The following is a 23,903-nucleotide window of genomic DNA, read 5'->3' as shown; positions in this document are numbered from 1 at the left end:
AAATCCTTTCTGGAAAACCATTGAGCCGTTGATCATGATGTAGAGGTTCATTGAACTTCAGAGGACTTTTGTTTTGGAAGAACAAGTAAGTCATTCAACCGCTTGACTGGGAGAAAAGAACGGGCGGGCAGCCATATCACCATCCATCCAGTTACACGCGACAGCAGGAAGTAATTATTTTCTAAAACGTGCTAAACAAAAAACGGAAGAAGGTTATTCAGTCCTTTTCTTTACTTTTCAAGATAGACAGTGAAATCAGCGCCTTGCGTGCACCCAGTTTCATTGTACGGATTGCAAAATTCATTTAAATCATGACTAATTTACAACTTAATCGCAAACAATATATTTTATTTTTGTTTAATTCATTCTGTGGATATGAGAGTTGCTGATTCCTAACTACCCTCCATTCCAGAGCACATTTGAGAACCAATCACACAGCTATGCATCTGGAGTCACATATAGGCCAGGCCACATAAGGAAGATAATTAATCCATAAAATTAACCAAATGGTTTTTTAAAATAATCGGCAACAGTTTTATGGTCAACATTAGACTTTTAAAACTGGAGTAGTAGTTACTGGAGGCAAATTCCACCATCTATCATGGTGAGATTCAAACCCAGGTCCCTGGATCTTCTCCTGGGTCTCTAGATTCCAAGTGCGGTGACAACATCACAACGCTACTGCCTCTCTCTTTACGGGGCTAGTCTCATTACTTATTCTGATTGGCAATAACACATTCATCCATTACACTCACATCTCTTGCGTTGAACAAAATATCAATATAGTCAACTGACATGTCCCCATAATTGAACTCCTTTAGCACCAGCTCTAACCATGTTCCAACTATATTCAGCCAATGCCTATGGGGCATTTAATTCCACAAGGAATTGTTGGAGGCTGTCGTTTGTCATGTTCCACAGGAGACCATTCAGATTTTCATGCCAATCTCTTTTCCCAACCTCACTGTCATCTGTCGCAGACTTCCCGGGACCCGGCTGGTTCCGCTCCGATCCACTCCCTTCCCCTTGATTACTAGAAACGGAGCTGGAAGAGAACAAGCTTGAAAAGTTAAATTTGAAGTGAATGGGAACACCCGCAGCATCTCTGCGGAAGTTAATTTCCGAGTTCTGAAGTGCCTGAAGTACAGCTGGTGTTTGACCATCACACGACGTGACCATGAGCTGGGGAATGAATCTGCTATCCTTAAAATAGGGTTTAATATAATTGAGGTTCACATTCTCCAGCAAAGAAACTGCTGACGATTTTGCTGTTACACACAGACAATTACATTGTTTAATACTGGTGTGATCTTCGAAAAGTACATCGGAGTAGTACAGTAATTCTTCATTGAATTCCACAATGGTGAGAGAATATGGAACTCGGAAACCCTCTTGGTGATTGATTTCATATTGAATCATTGCATACTCGTTATTGCTGCCTGCACTCTGATCCTCAGAACTGCCAGCGACTTTGAACCTGATCTGGTCCATCCACTCCACACCCAGGATGTAATTGATCAGTCCATTGATTAGGTCATATTTCCCTGAATCCCTTTTCCCAGTGACAATGATGGTCCGAGAATTGGCCGAGTTCCTGGCTTCACCAAATATACACTTTCTCCAGCATTTCAATGTCGGCGACAGGATCAGATTAACAATCCCATTGCTACATGAAGAGTCGGATGGATAGATAGGGAGATAATACTCATTTTCCATTTTCTCTGTCAAGGGGAGCTGGTAGACTTCTGGACACCCATCATTTATCAGTTTGCTCATTTTGCGAACACGTTCTATCAATTGAGTTGGGACCCTTTCTCTAGAAGTTACAATCACCTTCTCCTGACTTGAAGCACCTATGCCAGCTTTTCCACAAAGAGCGGACACCTGGACCCTGTAGGAAGTATCAGCGTCAAGGTTGCTCAATGTACATCTACAAACCGGACCTTCGTTTCTTTGCTCCGTCCATGAGCCCTGCTGACAATTCTGTTTCTGAAATTTGATTAAGTAACATTCAATATTCACACCATCATCGACCCACACTGGAGGGGCCCAGGTAATGGTTAGTGATGTTGGTTGAACTTTGGATACGGAAATGTCAGTCGGCGGAGCAGCAGGAAGAGTGAGGGTACAGGCAGTGGGATCACTGAGCAAACCTACCCATGCCTTATAAATATAGGCCGACCTGAACTGGTACTGATGGTTTGGTTGCAAACCAGACACGGTAAAGGTCTCACTACAATCCGCCGTGTTCTCCACAGACCAATCCTCATTTTGTTCACACCTGTATTCTACCCGAAACATTAGCACTGGCTCAGCATTACCTACAGGGGCCTTGAGATGTAGCGTGACAGTGGAATCGCTTGTCCCGATAATCTGTGGAATCTCAGATTTTTGTGGTTTAAACGCCTTATTTACCAACATTCCCTGTTCATACAGGAAAATTGATGCCCCAGTGCAATTTTTATCATCTATTGAAGTTATTGCGATCTTGCAGCTCTCAGCGCGCATATTTCCTCCACCAGACATGTTAGGTTTGGCGAATTTCAGGAACAATCTCGCCAGTTTCCTCATTTGTTGGGAGACTGAAATGACATCGAACCAATCCTCATTGGGCTGACATGTGTCATCTTGCGTTGTGTGACCTGGCTCTTTTGAAGTTAGTGCGTCTTTCAAATAATTGCTTAAAACCTGTAGATATGTATCTTTATCATGCAGTGAAGTGAAGGTAAAACAGACAACGTTTTCAACCATTGGATTCACCAAGAAACTGTCCAGCTGGCTCCTTGTTAGAATATCCACTCCTCCCAACATAGCCAGATATGCGTTCACTGTGTTAATCTCCTTCTCTCTCTTCCCAATCCAAGTCGTCAGTGAATGGTTGTTGAATGGAGATCGCTCTTTCTTTGCCAATAGATCGGCCAGACTGCTTTCCCCCTGTCCTGTTCCACGGATGGCTGGCAGAATCTTTCCCAGATCTTTCTGAAATACAATTTTGTATTCCGTACACATCGCCTTGAAAGCTTGAATTTTTGTTTCTAACTCGGGGAATTCTTTGGCGGCTGTGCTCTTAATTAGATCATTGCATCTTATTTCTATGTCATGGAGCTGGTCCAGAAGCAGCTGGGAACGATTGACCAGGCCGATGCTGATCTCCCTCACTAGTTGGGCAGCTTTTGAATCTAGCTTCTTAAGAGGATACAACCATACCCTGAGAGGCACAGCATTCTCCCCGTTTTCGCCCAATAATTTGGGGAGTGATGTGTAAACACGGAAAGCATCTTCATAGCTCACCGGATTACTGTCGAGTAGAAAATCCCCATGAAATGTACAATTGAACTTCTCGACAATTTTCTTTTCATTATCCGATAGTTTCAAAGAACCCTTTCCCTCGATGCTGATGAGTGGGATTTTTTTAATCATCACCTCCAGATTGCCTTCAATTTCCTGCTTATTGTCGCTGGAAGAAAATTCTCGGTCGAAAATGAAGAAAGCCTGTGCGCCGTACATCACGGCCGTGACAACGTGAGTTGCTGAGCCCTGATCAAAGACATAGGGGTAAGTAATATTACTGGGTCCCAGTTGACTCATGGTTAACTGCTCAAAGCGAGTTGTTGCTCGGTAGTTGAGGGTGACTCGTGCTTGCTGCTTCGATTTCTTGCTATCATTCAGATATTTGGCAGAACCGCTCACTTCCACCAGACCCCCTAGAAAACTGGCCTTCAGTGAGGCTTCGACATCTAAACAGGACGCTTTCTCATCCAAGGCGTCTGAACAGATTATGTTAAAGTTTGTGTTAGGTTTAGGCTGAATGTCGAGGTTCTTCTGGAGCTCATCCAAGTCCCACAAGGTGACGCCTGAAACAATAGAAGAGAAAATAACAATAGAAATCTTACATTGGCTGTGAAGCATTACGAATGGACAGTATTATTGAATGGATTGTACTGAGTGAGTACTAAACTAGCCGACAGATGACATTGAGAGGATTGCGTATTGAAAGTAGGCCCCTTCTGAGGGATTGATGAAGTATTAAAGGAACAGTGTTGAGGGTGTCATGCACTGGTCACTACTAGCAAAGGTATACACTGTCAGACCACAATAGTATTATGTTGCAATGTTGCGAGGTTGTACACTGGATTATTAAAATGTCAGGGAATAATACTTGGATGATAGGGTATAGGTAGATAGATAGGGTAGAGGTAGAGAGATTCTTCCTGCTTAGAAAGGATAGCAGGTCTAGAGGGCACAACCTCAAAATAAGGGTGGGCAGTTTAGATCAGAGTTGAGGAGGAACTTCTTCACTCAAAGGGTGGAGAGTCTCTGGAATTCTCTGCATGTTGAAGTGGTAGAGGCTACCTTGCTGAATATATTTAAGTCACGGGTGGATAGGTTTCTGATAGGGGAATTAAGGGTTATGGGGAGAAATTGTTTGATAGAGCAGACACAGCACGGTTTCGTTAAGGGGAAGTCGTGTCTGACGAATTTATTGGAGTTCTATGAGGATGTGTCAAGGGCGGTGGATAGAGGAGAGCCGGTGGATGTGGTGTTTCTTTATTTTCAGAAGGCGTTTGATAAGGTGCCTCACAAGAGGTTATTACAGAAGGTCAGGGGGCATGGAGTTGGGGGTAGGGTGTTAGCGTGGATAGGGGATTGGCTGTCAAATAGGAGGCAGAGAGTGGGGGTCAATGGGTGCTATTCGGATTGGTGGCTGGTGACTAGTGTAGTGCCCCAGGGGTCGGTGCTGGGGCCTCAGCTATTTACCATTTATATAGATGGTCTGGAGGAGGGAACCGAGTGTATGGTGTCGAAATTTGCTGATGACACCAAGATTGGTGGAATGGCAAATTGTGTGGAGGGTGTGGAGAGTCTGCAGAAGGATCTAGATAGGCTGGGCGAATGGGCCAGGAACTGGCAAATGGAATTTAATGTTGGCAAGTGTGAAGTTGTCCACTTTGGTAGGAATAATGGTAGGAAGGACTATTACTTACATGGTGAAAAACTGCAGCATGCGACGGTGCAGAGGGACCTCGGGGTCCTTGTGCATGAGTCGCAAAAACCCAGCCTGCTGGTGCAGCAGGTGGTCAGGAAGGCAAATGGGATGCTGGCCTTCATAGCGAGGGGGATTGAATATAAAAGTAGGGAGGTCTTGCTGCAACTGTACAGGGCACTGGTGAGGCTGCAGCTGGAGTACTGTGTGCAGTTTTGGTCGCCGCACTTATGCAAGGATATTTTGGCCTTGGAGGGAGTGCAGAGGAGGTTTACTAGGCTGATACCGGAGTTGAGGGGGTTGAACTATGAGGAGAGGCGGAATAAACTAGGCTTGTACTCGTTAGAGTATAGAAGAATGAGGGGAGATCTCATTGAGACATATAAGATGATGAATGGGATGGATAGGGTAGAGGTGGAGAGGGTCTTCCCGCTCAGAAAGGACAGTAGAACCAGAGGGCACAGCCTCAAGATAAAGGGGGGGCGGTTTAGAACAGAGTTGAGGAGGAACTTCTTCATTCAAAGGGTGGTGAATCTCTGGAATTCTCTGCCCGTTGAAGTGGTGGAGGCTGCCTCGCTAAATATATTTAAGACGCGGGTTGATAGGTTTTTGATAGGCAAGGGGATTAAGGGTTATGGGGAGAGGGCGGGAATGTGGAACTGAGACACGACAGATCAGCCATGATCTTATTGAATGGCGGGGCAGGCTCGAGGGGCTAGATGGCCTACTTCTGCTCCTATTTCTTATGTTCTTATGTTCTAAAGCGGGAAAGTGGAATTGATCCACTTCAGATCAGCCATGATCTTATCGAATGGTGGGGCAGGCTCGAAGGGCTAGATGGCCTACTCCTGCTCCTGTCTTTTTTATGTTCGTATGTTCTTATGATCTGAACTGGCTACTGTCAATAGTCAGAAGTGCAGCACTTGGAGTGAAATTATTGAGGCAGTGCAATTTTTCATTCTTGTGGATAACATTTCCTGGATGATGGTAACTGATATTTTTTAGTTTATTTATGTCTTCATAAATGATAAACATGTTCAAAGTGAGAAACAGTTACAGCTAAACAATCATGACACCAAATGGAAGTATCTCCCCAGAAAACAGGATTGAAATTTCTGCTATTAGATGGGTAAGAGCAGATGGGTAAGCAGACACATAAAGGAAGACTTATAAAATACTGCAGCGGAATGAAGTACTTAAGACTGGGGATTGGTAAGTGAAGTAGATTAAAGATTGATTTATTTCTAAAATCGAGTCTAATTTGTATTTAGCATTAAAACTAACTTTAACAGTTAATTGTAGTTTCCACAACCCCCGCCCCCCCGCCAAATTTCCCCAATTTTCAGAGAGCAGTGATTGATTCAGTTTAATGGAATTTAAGTGATTAGAGATATAGGAGGTGCAGCAGGTACAAAAACAAATTGCACAAAGCTGACAGTTTAATAGTGCCTGCAACAAATGCATAACTCTGGAAATGTCCTAGGAGGTGCAGTGGGGATGGAGTCTGTCATGACATTTCTCAAATTAAGAGCGACCCAAGAGATGGAGTGAAAGCAAATTATATGCAACAGCTAATACCCAGGGACAATAATTCAGTGAAAATTAATGGCTTAGTGAGATTTATATTTACTTTCTCTGAAACCTTAGGCATTACTTCAAACTGGTGTTGGAGTGGTTAAAGCACCGTATGAAATTTATGACATGTCTAGTTAAACGCCACAATATTATTATGGAAGATCTTTGACTGAAATTTCTAAAATAAGATCATAATTAATTAAGTGAAACATATTAAGGATGGCTGGCAGGTGATACGTTGCAGCCACAGCTTGCATTTTGAGAGAGTGTTATTCAGTGCTACACGATTTTGCAGTTAATGGAAATCAACTCAGAACTGATGGAATGCAGAATAAATAGTAGACAGTGCGATGCATCATGGAGTGGCAAAGCTACCTGAATACTTCGTTCCTGGAGCAGTTACAACCCTTATGTCATGTAAATCAGATTATTCTGTGGTACTGGAGAGTGCGGCTTCGTAGAATCATATATCTAGATTGAAAAATTAGAAATCGATAATCTCCAGGCCTTGCAATTGTTGGAGATGATTGGATTTCTTGCAGTTTACGGGATGAGAGAAGGACCCATAGGGAGAAGCAAACTGACCTCAGTACCATTGGCAGGGCTCTATTCAAGTATGGAAGTTACATTAATTGTAGCTGTGTTCGGGCACAGGAGTGTAATTGGGGGGATTGCTATTGTTCTCTGCAAGAACAAATGAGTTGGCTGTGTTTGTCCGGTGTCAGCGTTAAAGGCTGGAAACGAAGCTGGGATGGGAAAAGACTCATCCAGTTTTTGCGGTCCACGTGACCATCAATAACATAAGTATAACTAATCAAGGGATACTACTGCTCGAATATGGGCAGCTTGGGAATAAATTAGAAGTCACACTCATGAAGGTAAAATCTCTGGATTACAACCTTATCCAAAAGCAAATTGCCATAGGATTAAAGAATGTAATCCATGGCCCAGCCCTTGCTGTGGGAGAAATGGATTTTGATTCAGAGTGCACTGGCACAAATATTGCTGACTGAAGAATCTGCCCAGTTATATCGACCTTCATCCAAACCATGCTAAGAACAACGACCTTGCAAATAATGCCATGGGCACTATAGAGAATTATAAACTAAATGGTAAAATAGGAGTAGGTTTTTATAAAGGAAAGTTTGAAAGTTTATAGAACAAGGACAAACCATAGCGCAGGACTGAGATAGGAGGGATGACAACGAAAGCAAGGGAAGGCGTGAAGATTTTAAAACATTGACAATATACAAGCACATAATTTCAGAACGTTATTAGATGATAAAATGAAACAGAATATAGTGTTTTTTTGTAATTTATACACCATTTGTAACAATGTTGATGAGTTGATAGACAAATAGAAACAAATTAATAAGAATGAATAACGACGAGAGACATGGTTGAAAATTAACCATGCCTAGAACTTGAATATTCAAGGATATTTAACATTTCTGCTCAGTAAGCAGAAAGTAAAATGAAGCGGTATAGCTACTATATCACAAATTAAATCAGTATCATCATGAGAAGTGGTCATAGCTCAAAGGGTGTAGAACTGCTACGAATGTAGAAATAGTTTGGGTGGAGATAAGAAATAATGAGGGAGAATGCTCACTGATGGTAACAGTTTCTGGTCCCCTTGGCAGTAACTGCACTGCAGTACAGAATATCAAGGAATGATGTGATCTTGAAAGAAATGTGCTGTATAATCACAATGAATTCAAACATTCATGTACCATAGATAAGTCTCATTGAGAAAGTTAGCTTGAAGGATGAATTTATTAAATGCATCAATGATCGTTTCACCTTAGAACAACTCATTATCAACTCAATTGGAGAACAATCTATTTTAGATCTGTGCAATGAGACAGAGTTAATTAACGACCTCATAGAAAAATACGTCGTCGACATAAAAGTGATAATAATATGATCGAATTGTACATCCAACTGTCAAAGGAGGCTTGGTAACGTATCTCCTGACCCTTTCCAAAACACCCCACACCCATTCCCAAAGAGTGTCCACAATCAACAAGGCACAAGTTAAGAGTATAATGTGACGTTCTTCAATTCTCTAGATGACTTCAGCTCCATCTAAATTCAAGAAAGTTTGGCACTATTCAAGACAATGCAGCCCGTTTGATCAGCAGCCCGCCAACTAGTTTCAACATTCAGTCCTTCCATCTCTGACGGCAGGGTGTACTATTTAAATATACACAGCAGGAACTCACCAAGACATTGCCATGAGTGATCATCGCCCACTATTTACATATTCAACCGATTAACAGAGTGGGAAATCCACCACCACTTCATTTCAGCTCTATTCAAAATCTAATGGAAAGCAGGTCTGGCAATAACAAATCGAACAAAGACCGTATGGACATACACATACTGATCCCCGAGTAGAGAAATACACCGACTGAAGGAACGGGAAGTAGGCCAGGCCACAATTTAGGATCACCCTGCGCCCAAACTTCTCTTCCAATAGCAAAAAACAAACGTGAAGCATGAGGTAACTATAAATGCGATTGCATATCTCAAGGTGAAAGACCAGAAAGCTAACATTTCACTCTGATGAGACTGGCAAACTATTTCCAGTGTTAAGCATTGCAAAGCGAGGAACGATACAAACCTTTATGCTCTCACCTAAATCTGCCTATGTGGCAATCTGGGACTTTCATGGAAGAACTGTCATCCCATTTCTACAGTTCTACAAGCAAATACACTGGCATAACATTCGGTGTCTACAGATAATGAAAAAAAAACTGTTCTCTCTCAATGGGCAGCTGAACAGGACAATGGATCTCATCAGTTGCACATAATACAGAACAACTTTCACTCCAAAAGGTCCAATTGTTCCCAACAATCGAAATGAAACAACAGAAGAATGCAAGCCAAAAACTAGAGGCATGCGAATGATACTCTCCGGATAGAACTCTCCGGATAGAAAATATTACCCACTCAAGGGGGTGACACAGGGCACAGTGGTTAGCACTGCTGCCTCATAACAACAGGAACACAGTTTTGATTCCCAGCCTGGGTCACTTTCTGTGCAGGGTCCGCACATTCTCCCCATGTCTGCACGAGATTCCTCCGGTGTTCCGGTTTCTTTCCACAGCCCGAAGACGTGCTGCTTAGATGGATTAGCCATGTTAAATTCTCCCTCAGTGTATCCGAACAGACACCTGAGTGTAGCGACTGGGGCATTTTCACAGTAAATTCATTGCAATGTTAATGTCAGCCTACTTGTGACACCAATGTATCAACTTTAAACTTAAAAAAAACACAGTAAATAAAAATCCACGGAAGTATCATTCAGAGATTGATGGATTTAACAACATTGTATGCAAAGCATGTGCAGGAACTGACGAGAATAAGAAACAGTTTGGAAAGCATGGGGCTAGTGGAGCAATAGGGGGTAAGTAGCATAATCTGGTTACATATGATAGCGCATTTAAATATGCCTTATGTACATTGTGATGAAATAGTTTGGGATTGAAATACAGAGCAGTAGTAACATTTATGTCCGGCTTGCCGTAGTCATGTGACCTCTATCATGTGGCGAGAGCCCGGGGTTGGCTCTGTTATAAGCAGTTCGACCCAGTACATTTTTTACTGGAAGCACAACATTCTTTGAGCTCGTAGCAGGGATGGATAAGGGAAATTACGGAGAAAAGTTCATGGTGGGTGTGCAAAGAGGACAGTTTGGGGAAGACGATAGATGAAATGAGGGAGTATTAGGCTAAAAGGGGCGGATGAACTGGGAGCTACGGTTATGGGAACGTGTGGGGTGAAGGTGAGGGGGGCGGTGGAGAGGGAAGTAGCAATGTAGAAAGTTTTAAAGTTTATTATTAGTGTAGGTTTACATTAACACAACAATGAAGTTTCTGTAAGAATCTGCGAGTCGCCACACTTGGTGCCTGTTCGGGTACATGACGGAGAATTTAGCATGGACAAAACACCTGGCAACACGTCTGTCAGAGTCTGGGAGCAAACCGGAGCATCTGGAGGAAACCCACACAGGTACGTGTAAACTGTGCAGACTCCGCACAGACAGTGGCCTAAGCCAGGAATTCAACCTGGTCCTGCTATCAGCAAGCAGTGCTAATCTCTGTAATGAGTGAAACACTCGTTGAGAAAGGGTGAAGTGAAAGAGAATCATCTTTTCCAAGAGTGGAGGGAGCGGGGAGAAGCGGCCGTTGTGGAATGGATGGACTGAGTCTAATTTACTATTGTCAAGCTTCGGAGTTCATATCTGTTTTGATTTTTGTGCGCAATTGAACAGCACCATGTTTGTTATAGGTAGCTGCGTGTTATGTCAGGAGCAGTGGGGTCGGCGCTCACACTGGCGCAGCACTCACTGCATTTGCGAGTGGGTGAGTGCTCCGCTATCTAGTGATTTCCTTGCCAATCAGCGCTGAATTCCAATTTTCTCTTCTGATTCTCACAAGCCACTGATCTAATTCTCATTGGCTGTTGGTTGCACTTACTCCCTCGTCTCTTCTCATCTTCACATTTCCACCCTTAATGTCAATTTCCATTCTTTTGAGTTCCCTGCTCTGTCTCTCATTTCCATCCATTCTCCAGAAAACCTCAGCTCCTGTTCTTTTACATAATAACAACATTACCAATTATTCACAAATCCTCCGAAGCTGCCCTGAAGCCAGAAGTAACAATGGGATATGCCAGTATGTTCTGGACTTCATTGGAGTTAAATCATGTCTGATGTTGGTATCATTTCTTGGATGGATGGCGTCGTCTGGAATTATATTTGTTTTGCATCTTGGGCAATTATTGTCGTTATGACATGTACGGAAACAACATTTACTAGTGGATGACATTGGCTTTATATTTTGGGCAATATTTAAGATATACCGCGAAGACGTTTTGTGATATATCTTCAGTGGTATTGGGATTATTTGCTGAATGATGTTGAGGTTATTTCCTGTTTGACCTTAGCATTACCTGGGATGAAAGTGTCACTCCGTCGATCATATAACATCCCTATGCGAAGGGGCCTTCCAAGAGTTGGCATTTCGAATATGTCATTGCTTCCTTCAGCCATTGTAGCAGAGCTGTTCACTGAAATGAAGAAAAAATATTGACTCTCATCCTTACAATTCAATGACTGTATAAAAAAAAACATCAGTTGTGAGGTGTATGATTGCTCTGAATTAACTAAAACAAATATTATCATGCTGTTGAACCATCACAGACACACAAAACTGTTACGCTGCAAAGGAGACCATTTGGCCCGTTGTATCTTCACTGGTCCTCTAAACGAACAGCATGACTTCATGTGATCCCCTGCCTTTCACACTACCTGTGCACATTTTTTCAAATAATCATCTCATGTGCTCTTGAATATCTCGATGGCACCTGCTTCACACAGTCGTCCAGGCCGTGTACTCCAGAAAAGGTCCACACATTGTGTGAAAATGGTTTTCTTTTCTCCCACCACATTTGCTTCTTTTGAGTGTATGAAGGCTTGTTTCTTTGAGCAACATGCCATGAAGCCAACCACAGAATTGGCTATTTTAGATTTAGCATTACGCGGCGTGGAAGGATTGATAAACACTCTGGTAGACAATGTTCCTCTTGGAAAGAGTGATCATTGCATCCCAGAGTTTCAGTCTATGATAGAAAGAGTGAAGATAGCGACGCATGCTAGAACTTTAGCATGGGGCAAAGGTACAGCTCTGAGGCAGGAGTTGGCCATCATGGACTAAGCAAGAATATTAAAGGGCAGGACAATGGGCAGGGACTGGGCACAACATCAATTTAAATGTCTTTACATACCACACCATATCAGTAGTGAATTCAGCAAGCAGTTTACTCCTCCCTTAAATTTCCACCGCTCCCCACCACCCCACCAATTCCCACGGAGATGTCATTTAAAGCTGCTACATAAAAGTCTGCCCTTGACGTGCCAGTAGTGAAATGGACTGAGGAACGAATTTCCATCGAGCTTCAGTCCATGGAGTGTGGGAAGGGGAGAGTGGGAAAACTGGAGATACCTAAACACTGAAAGTTGCCGGGTGAGTTGGTGGACTTGCATGGACACTGCATTTTTTTTGGGCTGGGGGCAGGAGGAGGGGCCATGTTGCTCTCAGACTCTGCGGGTGGTGGTTGCCACTCGCACCAGATTCATGGTGAGTGCACAGTCCTGGCAGCAGATAGGACGCTGAGAGTGCAACTGAGTTCCATCAATAACCTCATGACAAATGATGAACTTCTGTGTTACCGTCTTCTGGAACTATACAGTGGCTGACTCCAGACATTAGATCCCAGCCCCCATTGACTGCAATGTGCAGCAGCAGTGTTGCATAATCAAATGAGTTCACCAGGTGTAAAAACAGATTCTCTTACTGCATTGACCCTACGGTGCTGCCTTTGTTGGGTACCTGTCTCCTGACAGTCAAGAGCTTACCCTTCTCCTGAGTTTGAACTACAACTCGTACCTGCAAGGCAATGCGATGTTTGCACCATACCCATGCCTCAAGTGTCCGCATTGAGCATCCCTGCATAGTTACACATACACTGCCTCTGCGTGTGGTGGCCAGTATGTCAACAATAGAGAAACCATTCAGATGATGCATGGCATTCACGATGGCGTTGGGTTGGCAGCATCCGCTCGACTTTGGACACTGGAAACGAGTGGGCAGCCCGGGATGTTCAGCCATAGGAAATGTTTCTCTCCACTTCCCTAACACTGCCATCCCCACCCCCTTCTCCCCACTGGTGATACGGATTTAGGATTGTTAGTCAATGTGACAGCCGTCGTTGTGGAGGTCGCTGAGGAGGAGGGAGTCATCCGGCCACTGCAAGGCAGGGCAGTGCTCAATGCCAAATCAGAAGGGTAGGGAACTGACAGCAAGGATCAAGGTGAGATCGTGGCAGTGAATCCTTCCAAGTGGTGAGAGGCAGGGGAAGTAAGAGGCAGAGACTAATGGTCTACAGAATACAAGATTATTGGATGCATGACAGAAGCTATGTGCCAGTGTAGGCTCTGGGTAAGTAAGGAGACAATAACACACCCGTGCCAGCCCTCCCAGACCTGGCACCTCGAGTACTGTTGGACAAACGCTCCCAGTGGAGTTGAAGGTGAAGGCCACCGGCTCTTACAAAACATGTAGTGAGGAAATCCGTGGCATATCGCAAGTACCTACGCACAGATGTATCTGTCAGGTTACGGATGCCCTTTATGGCCAGGTCGGCCATTACAGACAGTCTGACGTGGCCCAGTCCTAACTGGAAGGCCTGGCTACAGGCTTTGGCGCTATTGTTGACTTGCCCTGTGTTCAGGCTGTTATAGATGGCACACACCTCACCCTGTGTTGCTGCCCAGTCAGGGGATGTAGATTATTAATAGGAAAGTGTTCCACTCTCTGTGCCGATTGCGTGCGACTGCACACTTTGCACGTGTGTGTACACCATCCGGGTCGGGGGTCGGGGGGTGGGGGTGCGTATTCTCCGAGTTCATATTTACTTGTGGTCTTTGGGAACCAGCCCAGGCTGTTAGCTGGGGGGATGAGGGATACCCACTGAGGGCTTGGCTGATGACACCTGTGCGGAGGCCAGAGTCCGAAGCAGAGACCCACTGCAATAATACCCACGTTGCCACCCAGTCCATCATGGAGCAGTGCGTCAGGCTTCTGAAGATAGGGTTCCTGGAACTCTCTAGGTGCTCTCAAATACAGCCCTGTGCCAGTCTCCAGCATCACTGTGCGGCGGAATCAACAACAGAGCTGTGGAGTGCAACAAAATTGAAGAAGTGACAATTTTCAAACTGATAATTTACAAAACCCACCTTGTGCTGCTGGGCATGTAGCAATAGCCGTAAATGGCACCAGTTCATGGGCTCCCCAGAAAATTGGCCGCTTTATGATTTCGCGGAGTCTGTGGGTCATGTCTATGTACAATGTAATAGGCTGCGCTCCTTTTTTTTGTTATCTCAAAACCCTTTTCCATGTTCTGTTTGGACTTCAGTCCAATGCTCCTTATTAATGGGTACTTGGTGTGGAATGGGATGGGAAAGGCAGAGGACCAATTTGTGAATCTGCTCCTGGATCCAGTAGTTCAAACGAACTACGAACAGATCCATCAGCGGGCGACCGAAGGGGGAATATGGGTAGTCGTCCGACCCGGCTATCTATATTCACAGCCGAGTGTCATTGAAGAGGGAGTCTGTATGGTCTGAAGGCACAATTTCAGGTCTGTGGTGCTGGGTGGGCACTTCAGGGACTGGGCTGTGCTGTCGACACCCTTAATCATATGTTGAGTGAGTGTTTTAAGTTTGTTTTTTATTTTGTCTTTTGCTTTGGGCGGTTCCCTTTTTGGCGGTGCCCTTCTTGATTTTTCGATGAGCTTATTTAATATAGTTTCTTCGGTCGGCAAAATGAAATGCCATCTTGCTGCATGAGGAAATTGGAAACACCTGAACCCTGTTGATCGCTGCAGTTTGCGACTGAAACTTGAGTAGTTTGCTGTTTTTGTTTGCAGCTGTTCTGCTGCTGTGTCCTGTTGCTGTGAGATTGTTTGTTTGCCTTTGCAACTGCTGCTGTGGGAGTTTGGAGCATTTTGCTGTTGCTGGAGTTTTCCATTCAATAAATATTGGAGATGGAGAGGAGCTGAAAATGCTACGTGTGTGGAAGAGAGGGAGATAGTGAGGGGGAGGGGCGGATAGCACAGGCCGAGGTTGTGGAGGCTAAAACGATTGAAATACCTACAGGAGGGAGGAAAGAACAGAGACTTTGGACTGTGTGTTGTGTTTGCCTCCCCATCGAATAAAGGTTGGTCTCAGTTGCTGCGGTGTACGGGGCTGGGGAGCGGGGGTCTGGAGCCTGCTTGTGTAACAACAACTACAGAGGAGGGAGGTGGAAAACATAACTGGACTTGTAGCCAGGCACCTCCTGGGCCGCAAATTTCCAAATTACCCACTATCCGTTGATGAAAGAACACGGTCCAGGTCACCCCAACCCACCTCGCCTCCTGATCTGGAGCAGTCACCCACGGAGGTGCCCCATTCCTCATTTTCTCTTGTGCCTCTCTCTCTTTCTTCACCACAACGAGCTTCCACCAGGCTATAGCACCTCCGCTCCATTTACTCCCTATTTCCCTAAAACACGTACAAGGGAAAACTTGGGGTGGGTGCAGCACAACCCAATGGTGAAGACAACATTTTTTTGCCAGTCGCAGGGCACCCCAAGGCCGCCTATGTAGGATTGGCGGCATCTTTAACGTCCGCGACTCCCACAGTATTGCTACCTTTCATGGCTATTAACCAAGCGCCTCCTGTGGGCGGCACTGTAGCACAGTGGTTAGCGCTGCTGCTTCACAGCTCCACGGTCCTGGGTTCGATTCCCGGCTCCGGTTACTGTCTGTGTGGAGTTTGCACATTCCCCTCGTGTCTGCGTGAGTTTCCTCCGGGTACTCTGGTTTCATCCCACAGTCCAAAGGTGTGTGGGTTAGGTTGATTGGCCACGCTTAAAAAATTGCCCCTTAGTGTCCAGGGATGCGTAGGTTAGAGGGATTCATGGGTATAATATTTGGGGGTAGGGCCTGGGTGGGATTGTGCTCGGTGCAGACTCAGTGCATCATTCTGCACTGTAGGGTTCTATGATTCTATGGTGATGTTCTACACTAATCCCCATCATGACCATTGAGTCTGTAAAGGTCATGGCCGTGCAAACGTCTTTGGTGCGCGTACAGCGTGCAGTGCCTGTAAAGAGGAAGGACGTGTATTGAGGTATTGCCCCAGCTTCAAGGCCATGATACAATTGTGCAGCCGCAGTTAGCACCGCCACCCCCACTTCCTCCACAACACTCGATCTGCTTACCCACAAGGGGGGAAGTTGCCAGTGGCAACTACAACATCGATTGCTATGAGGAGGGTAGAGGGTGAGGGGGGAGAAGTTCGGTGTTCGCATAGCTGAATGGTGCGTCCAAAACAAAAGGGGACACTGACACTCCCAATCGAAAATCCCCATTCACGGCAATTGCTTTACACTGCATTGCTCGCTGAACTCGCTGGAAAAAAAGGCTGACTGAACCTTCTGTGTGTTCATGGCCGTTTGACACTTGCATTTACGAGGGAAAGCTCTGCCCACATTTTCTAAATTTATTGCTAACGCCAAATTGTGCGGCTGGAGGAGGGGCAGATCGAGAGTAAAGCGGTCTGCAACAATTGGCAGGAGGACATTAACAAATTTGCAGAAGGAGCAGCTGATTTTCAAGATCAGTACAGTCAGATGGATCTAAAATGATACATTTTGGTGTTATAAGCTGGCATACAACTAATTGGGTGGCACAGTGGCTAGCATCACAGCGCAACGGATCTGGGTTCGCTTCGAGCCTCTGAGTTTGCACATTCTCCCCGTGTCTGTGTTGGTTTCCTTTGGGTGTGCTGGTTTCCTCCCACAGTCCAACTATGTGCAGGTTGGGATCACCAGCCATGGTAAATTGTCTATTAGTGTCTCAAGATGGGTAGGTTAGCTGGATTAGCCATGCTCAGTGTGTGGCGTTATGGAGATAGGGTGGGGGAGAGGGCTTTGGTAAGATTTTTGTCAGAGCAACAGTGCAGAATTAAAGGGCTGACTGAGGAAGTGACAAATATGATTGAGGGTAGGACGGTGGATATTGTCTACATGGACTTTAGTAAGACCTTTGATAAGGTCCTTCATGGAAGACTTTTGCAGCAGGTGACGTTACATGGGTTTAGAGGTGAGCTGGCACGGTGAATACAGAACTGGCTCAGTCTTCAAAGACATGGGGTAGCAATGGAAGGGTGTGTTTCTGAATGCAGGATGTGACAGGTGGCGTTCCTCAGGAATCAGTGCTAGGACCTTTGCTGTATATAAATACTAGAAGAAAATGTAACAGGTTTGATTAGTAAGTTTGCAGATGACACAGCCTTTGGTGGATTTGCTGATAGCGATGAGGACCATCACAGGATACAGCAGGATATATAGATCAATTGGACGTGTGGGTGGAGAGATGGCAGATGGCGTTTAATCCAGACAATTGTGATGTAATGCATTTTGGAAGGTCTAATACAGATAGGAAATATACAGTAAATAGCAGAACACAAGAGTATTGATAGGCAGAGGAATCTATGGGTGCAGGTACATAGGTCAATGAAAGTGGTAATGCAGGTGGAGAGGGTAGTCAAGAAGACATACGACATGCTTGTCTTCCTTGGCCGGAGCACTGAGTTCAAAAATCGGCAAGTCATGTTCCAGATTTACGGCATTTAGTTAGGTCGCACTTGGAATATAGTGTTCAATTCTGGTCGCCACATACCAGGAAGATGTGGAGGCTTTGGGCAGGGTACAACAATGTTATTGTCCAGGATATTGTCTGGTGTGGAAGTCATTAGCTATGAAGAGTGTTGGGGACACTTGGTATGTTGTCACTCGAATGATGGAGGTTGAGGTGTAACCTGATAGAAGTCTACAAAATTATGAGGAGCATTGACAGAGTGGATAGTCAGAAGATTTTTCTTTTCCCAGGGTGGAAGAATCAAATTCTAGGGGGCATGAATTATAAAGCAGATGTACGAGGGAACTTTTTACACCGAGGGTGGTGGGGGCATGGGGAGGTAGTGGAAGCAGATACACCAGTGAGTTATCAGGGTTGTCTGGATGAATACATGAATAGGATGGGAATAGAGAGATATGGTCCCTGGAAGGGTAGAGAGTTTTAGTTAGTCGGGCAACATGGTCGGTGGAGGTTTGGAGGGCCGAAGGGCCTATTCCTTTGCTGTAATTTTCTTTGTTTTTTCGTTCTTTGACTGGCCTCCTTCTGCTGTGCCTGGAGTCTGTGAATTAGACAGACGGTTTATGTCTAGTTTGGGCAGGGGAATATAGAAATTGTAGTGGTCTATTTAAATCATTTACGTCATATATGAAGGGGATTTGAGGAACGGTGATTATTGGGGAAAGGGAGTGATAGGGAGCAATGAGGACCAGCAATACATTCCAGCGATGGACATCATAGGATCGAGGAGGCAAAATGTTGAAAGTAAACAATTATAAATGCAGCTGGACATAGTGTTTAATCTGAGGTTGCATGACCTGGTTGATATTGGATGTTGTTCCCTCGAAGCTCCAGCTCCAAGCTATCTCCTTTACCCCCACCATCTCCCTAGATGTTCCTCGGCAGATAATTCCTTAATTTTATTCTGACTGATCTGGTCAAAATGAGTGGTATGCTTTCCGCTCTCACAGAATCCATTTTCCCCGGGATACAGTGTCCATTTCATTGGTTCTACCTTAGCTGCTTACACACACCTACTTTCAATGGCTCCATTCTTCCCGGGATACGCATAGTCCGATCCCACTGGCGCCATCCTGCCGGGCTATACTGATCTCGCTGGCTCTATCCTTCCCAGGATAGCAAAGAAGAAAATATAAAGAGAAGGAGGCTCTTCAGAGCCTGCTCCACCATTCATTATGATCGTGGCTGATCAACCACTTCAATAGCCTGATCCTACCTTTCTTCCCATATCCTTTAACCCCCTGTGCCCCAAGAGCAATATCTAACTGCTTCTTGAAAACATAATGTTTTGGCCTTAACTACTACATTTGGTAGCAAATTCCACGTGCTGACCTCTCCCTGGGTGAAGACTTTTTTCTCTTCATCTCTATCCTGAATGGTGTAACCTGTATCCTCAGACTGTGGCCCCTGTTTTATGCGTCCCCCTCAGCGGGAACATCATTCTTGTCTTTTCCCTGCCTCGTCCTGTTAGAATTGCATAGTTTTCTTTTGAGATTCCTCCTCATTCTTATGATTTGACTCAACATAACCGCACTGACACAATCTCCAGGCATATGTCAGACCTGCCATCCCAGCAATCAATCTGGTTAACCTTCTCTTCCCCACCACACCCCCGCCCCCCCACCCCTCCCCATAGTAAGGACATTCTTCCTCAGATATGGAGACTAATGGACACATTATTCCAGATGTGCCCTCACCAAGGCACTCTATAATTGCAGCAAGACACCCTTCTTCTGTGCTCGAATCCTTTTCGTAATGAAAGTCAACGTAACATTTGTCTTTTTTACTGCCTGCCGCACTTAAATGCTTACCTTTAGTGACTGCTGGACAAGGACATACAAGTTTCGTTGTATGATCCCCTTTCCTAATGCCCATTCTGCCTTTCCGTTTTTGCTTTGAAACTAGATCACTTCACATTTATCCAAATTGTACTGCATCTCTCATTAATTTGCCCAATAATTTAACTTGTCCAAATTGTATTGCACCCTTGACATAACTCACCCTCTCAGTTTTATCCATCTTAAAACACTACCTCCAATTCCATGCACTTTAATTTTACACGCTTATGTGGGATTTTGTTAAAAGCCTTCTGAAAGTATAATAAACCACATTATTGCCTCATCCTTATTAACTCTTCTAGTTACATCTTCGAAGGATTTCAGTTCATACATGAAGCATGATTTCCCTTTCGTAAACCTATGCTGTGTTCAAACGAACCCTTGTTTTCAAAATGTTTTGCTCAAAATTTGATAATGGGATAATGACCAGAAATGACCAATGATGGTCTCAGTGGCTCAGTCTACTTCAAGTACTCAGGGATGTAAGTTATCTGTCCCTTAAAAAAAATCTTCAAAAACATAAGGTTCCCCAAAAACTTTTCTCCACTATTACTGATCTCCTTCAGCTGTTCCCTCTCCCTAAGCTCTGTGCTGGCCACAATTCTGATATATTATTTGTCCTCCGCTGTGAAGACAGAACCAACGCGTGTATTCAGCTGATCAGCACGTCTCTTTGTTGTCAATTAAAAATCCCCCCCTTATCTGACAATAAGGGTCCTTCATTTGTTTTCAGCAGACTTTGTTTCTATACATATGTGAGAAGAATAATCAGTTTCTATGGTCCCCCCAAACTTACTCACGTACTCTCTATCCCCCTTACTAAGCAGTTCCTTGGCCCTCTTTTGCTGAATTCAAAGCTGTTCCCAATCGTGATTTTTTTTAAGTATGCATTGTGTATGCCTCTTCCTTGGATTTAATATTTTATAAAATTTCCCTTGGAAACCATGGTTTTTATATCCATGCATAAGACAGGAATAAATAATTCTTGCAGTTCAACCACTAGCCTTGACTGTTAGCAACTGCCTATACAGCACCATCCTTTTAAGCAACATTTCCTGACTTTTCTGGCTCCATCCTCCCTGGTTATAGCTGTCCAATCTCACTGGTTCCATCATTCTGGGGATAGACTGTCTGATCTCACAGGCTCCATACTCACTGGGTTAAACACTGGTTGGTCTCATTGGCTCCATCCTTCCTGGGACATGCACTGTGATGATTTCAATAGCTCCAACCTCCCTGCATTGCACACGATGTAATCTTACAGCCTCCCTACTCACTGGCTGACATACTAGTGCCCTGTTGGTGTGCTTTGTGTCTGGATCTGTCCCCAAAACTGAGCACATGCATTTATGGTGAAACACAATTACAGATTGCAATTTTAAACCAAACTGCAATGAATGTTTAGCTTTGGATTGCATTGAATATATGCATGCTAGAAGATTATTTAAATAATATTTTCAAAGGACAATTGGACAAATACAGGAAAGTGAAATAGTTGCATATGGTAGAAGTGAGGAAAAGATGAACTAAGATTGCTCTCATAGCGACCCAGCAAAGATTTGACAAGCTGAATGTCCGCCTTTATTCCTGCAAATGTTCTAAGAACATAGAACATAAGAAATAGGAGCAGGAGTAGGCCATCTAGCCCCTCGAGCCTGCCCCGCCATTCAGTAAGATCATGGCTGATCTGTCGTATCTCAGTTCCACATTCCTGCCCTCTCCCCATAACCCTTAATCCCCTTGCCTATCAAAAACCTATCAACCCACGTCTTAAAAATATTTAGCGAGGCAGCCTCCACCACTTCAACGGGCAGAGAATTCCAGAGATTCACCACCCTTTGAGTGAAGAAGTTCCTCCTCAACTCTGTTCTAAACCTTTATCTTGAGGCTGTGCCCCCTAGTCCTATTGTCCTTTCTGAGCGGGAAGAGCCTCTCCACCTTTATCCTATCCATCCCATTCATCATCTTATACGTCTCAATGAGATCTCCCCTCATTCTTCTAAACTCTAACGCGTACAAGCCTAGTTTATTCAGCCTCTCCTCATAGCTCAACCCCCTCAACTCCGGTATCAGCCTAGTAAACCTCCTCTGCACTCCCTCCAAGGCCAAAATATCCTTGCGTAAGTGCGGCGACCAAAACTGCACACAGTACTCCAGCTGCGGCCTCACCAGTGCCCTATACAGCCGCAGCAAGACCTCCCTACTTTTATATTCAATCCCCCTCGCTATGAAGGCCAGCATCTCATTCGCCTTCCTGACCACCTGCTGCACCTGCAGGCTGGGTTTTTGCGACTCATGCACAAGGACCCCGAGGTCCCTCTGCACCGTCGCCTGCTGCAGTTTTTCGCCATGTAAGTAATAGATATAATTCTACGATATAATTCTTTCAATATTACTTTACTACATACAATCTAAGACTGGTCTGTTAGCAGTATTAAAACATGGTAACAGTGGTCACTATCTTCTAGGTCCTACCTTACATTTGTGCACCAGATTCCGAGAGAAGGGATAGTGTTGATTCTGTAGTTTATGGAACACACCCTATGTACAGTTCAATTACACATCAGAATCATTATGGTGACCTTTAATTGAACAGTACAACTCGCTCAACCCTATTCTCTGGTACAGAGGTTGATGCGAATGAGACATAGCATTCTTTATGTTGAAATTTTCTGATTGCTGATATTTTTGACACACCAATTAATCCCGTGTGCGGTAAATCTCCTTCTCTTCAAATTCTGGTTCAGTAGGCCTTGTAGAGAAATCATGCCCTGTGTGCAGGTATGGCCTAAAACCTTAGTTTCATTGAATGTAACTATGTTCTTGGTTATATCATTAAACTGGAATGCTTGGAGGGTGTTTAAATTAATAGCCAAGCAATAACCTGAAACACCAACTGTTCACTCTCCACAGAAGCTGTCTGACCTGTTGAGTAATTCCAGCATTTTATTTTCATTGCCAAGGACAGTACTTGTTTATTGGGTTCAGATACAATAGGAAATACAAAAAAAAAGTCTAATATGTCTCATTCATTGCCTCATCCTTATTAATTCTGCTAGTTACATCTTCGAAGAATTTCAGTTCATACGTGAAGCATGATTTCCCTTTCATAAACCTATGCAGACTGAGTTCAAACCAACCACTGTTTTCAAAATGTTTTGCTCTAAAATTTTTGATAAGGGTTCTAGAATTTTCTGCACCACTGAATTTTCAACATCAGGTTTACTAGATTATATTCCCCTTCTTTCTCTCTACCACCCTTTTTAATTAATGGGTTTAGATAACCTCACCTCCAATCTGTAGGAACTGTCCCAGACCTCGTAGAATCTTGCAAGATGACCAGAAATGACCAGTGATGATCTCAGTGGCTCGGGCTGCTTCCTTAAATACTCGGGATGTAAGTTATCCTTCCCTAAAAAAAAAAGTCAATCTGCAAACTCAAGAGGTTCCCCAAAAACACTTCTCTACTGATACTGATCTCCTTTAGCTCTTCCCTTTCTCTAAGCCCTGTGCTGGCCCACAATTCTGATATGCTATTTGTGTCCCCCACTGTGAAGATGGAACCAACACGTGTATTCAGTTGGTCAGCACATTTCTTTGTTGTTAATTAAAAATTACCCTTTTTCTGACAGTAAGTGTCCTTCATTTGTTTTCAGCAGACTGTTTCTATGTGTATGTGAAAAGAAATAATCAGTTTTTATGTTTCCACCCCCCCCAAACTTACTCACGTACTCTCTTTTCCCTTACTAAGCAGTTCCCTGTCCCTCTTTTGCTGAATTAAAAACTGTTCCCAATCGTGATTTTTTTCAGTGTGCATTGTTTATGCCTGACCCTTGGATCTAATATTTTATAAAATTTCCCTTGGAAGCCATGGTTTTGATATTCTTGCGTAAGACAGGAATAAATAATTCTTGCAGTTCAACCATGAACCTTGACTGTTAGCAATTGCCTATACAGCGTCACCATTTTAAGAAACATTTCCTGACTTTTCTGGCTCCATCCTCCCTGATGATACGCTATTTGATCTCACTGGTTCCTTCATTTTGGGGATAGACTGTCTGGTCTCACAGGCTCCATGCTCCCTGGGTTAAACACTGGTTGGTCTCATTGGCACAATCTCCCTGGGATCCGCACTATGATCATTTCAATAGCTCCAACCTCCCTGCATTGCACAATATGTAATCTTATAGCCTCCATACACATTGGCTTACACATTAGTGCATTCTTGTTTGGCT

General features: G+C 44.1%; 1 protein-coding gene and 1 long non-coding RNA gene across 2 annotated transcripts; both read right to left on the bottom strand.

The window, feature by feature from the left end:
- Positions 1–278: 278 nt before the first annotated feature.
- LOC145337345 (cytolytic toxin-beta-like) lies at positions 279–11,636 on the bottom strand. The gene is made up of 2 exons (XM_080182136.1): positions 11,519–11,636; positions 279–3,854 (listed from the first exon to the last, which is right to left on the bottom strand). Exons 1-2 carry the CDS (start codon positions 11,616–11,618, stop codon positions 862–864), a joined length of 3,093 nt encoding a protein of 1,030 aa, XP_080038262.1. The 5' UTR covers positions 11,619–11,636; the 3' UTR covers positions 279–861.
- Positions 11,637–22,157: 10,521 nt separating this feature from the next.
- Positions 22,158–23,149, bottom strand: LOC145337343 (uncharacterized). The gene is made up of 3 exons (XR_013885346.1): positions 22,959–23,149; positions 22,366–22,439; positions 22,158–22,209 (listed from the first exon to the last, which is right to left on the bottom strand). It is a non-coding gene; the product is annotated as an uncharacterized LOC145337343 (long non-coding RNA).
- Positions 23,150–23,903: the final 754 nt, after the last annotated feature.

The sequence above is a fragment of the Carcharhinus amblyrhynchos genome, unplaced genomic scaffold (assembly GCF_965287045.1).
Source record: "Carcharhinus amblyrhynchos unplaced genomic scaffold, sCarAmb.v2.hapA scaffold_47, whole genome shotgun sequence".
In the NCBI taxonomy this organism is placed as follows: domain Eukaryota; kingdom Metazoa; phylum Chordata; class Chondrichthyes; order Carcharhiniformes; family Carcharhinidae; genus Carcharhinus; species Carcharhinus amblyrhynchos.
This window is presented reverse-complemented; position numbering and strand designations above follow the sequence as displayed.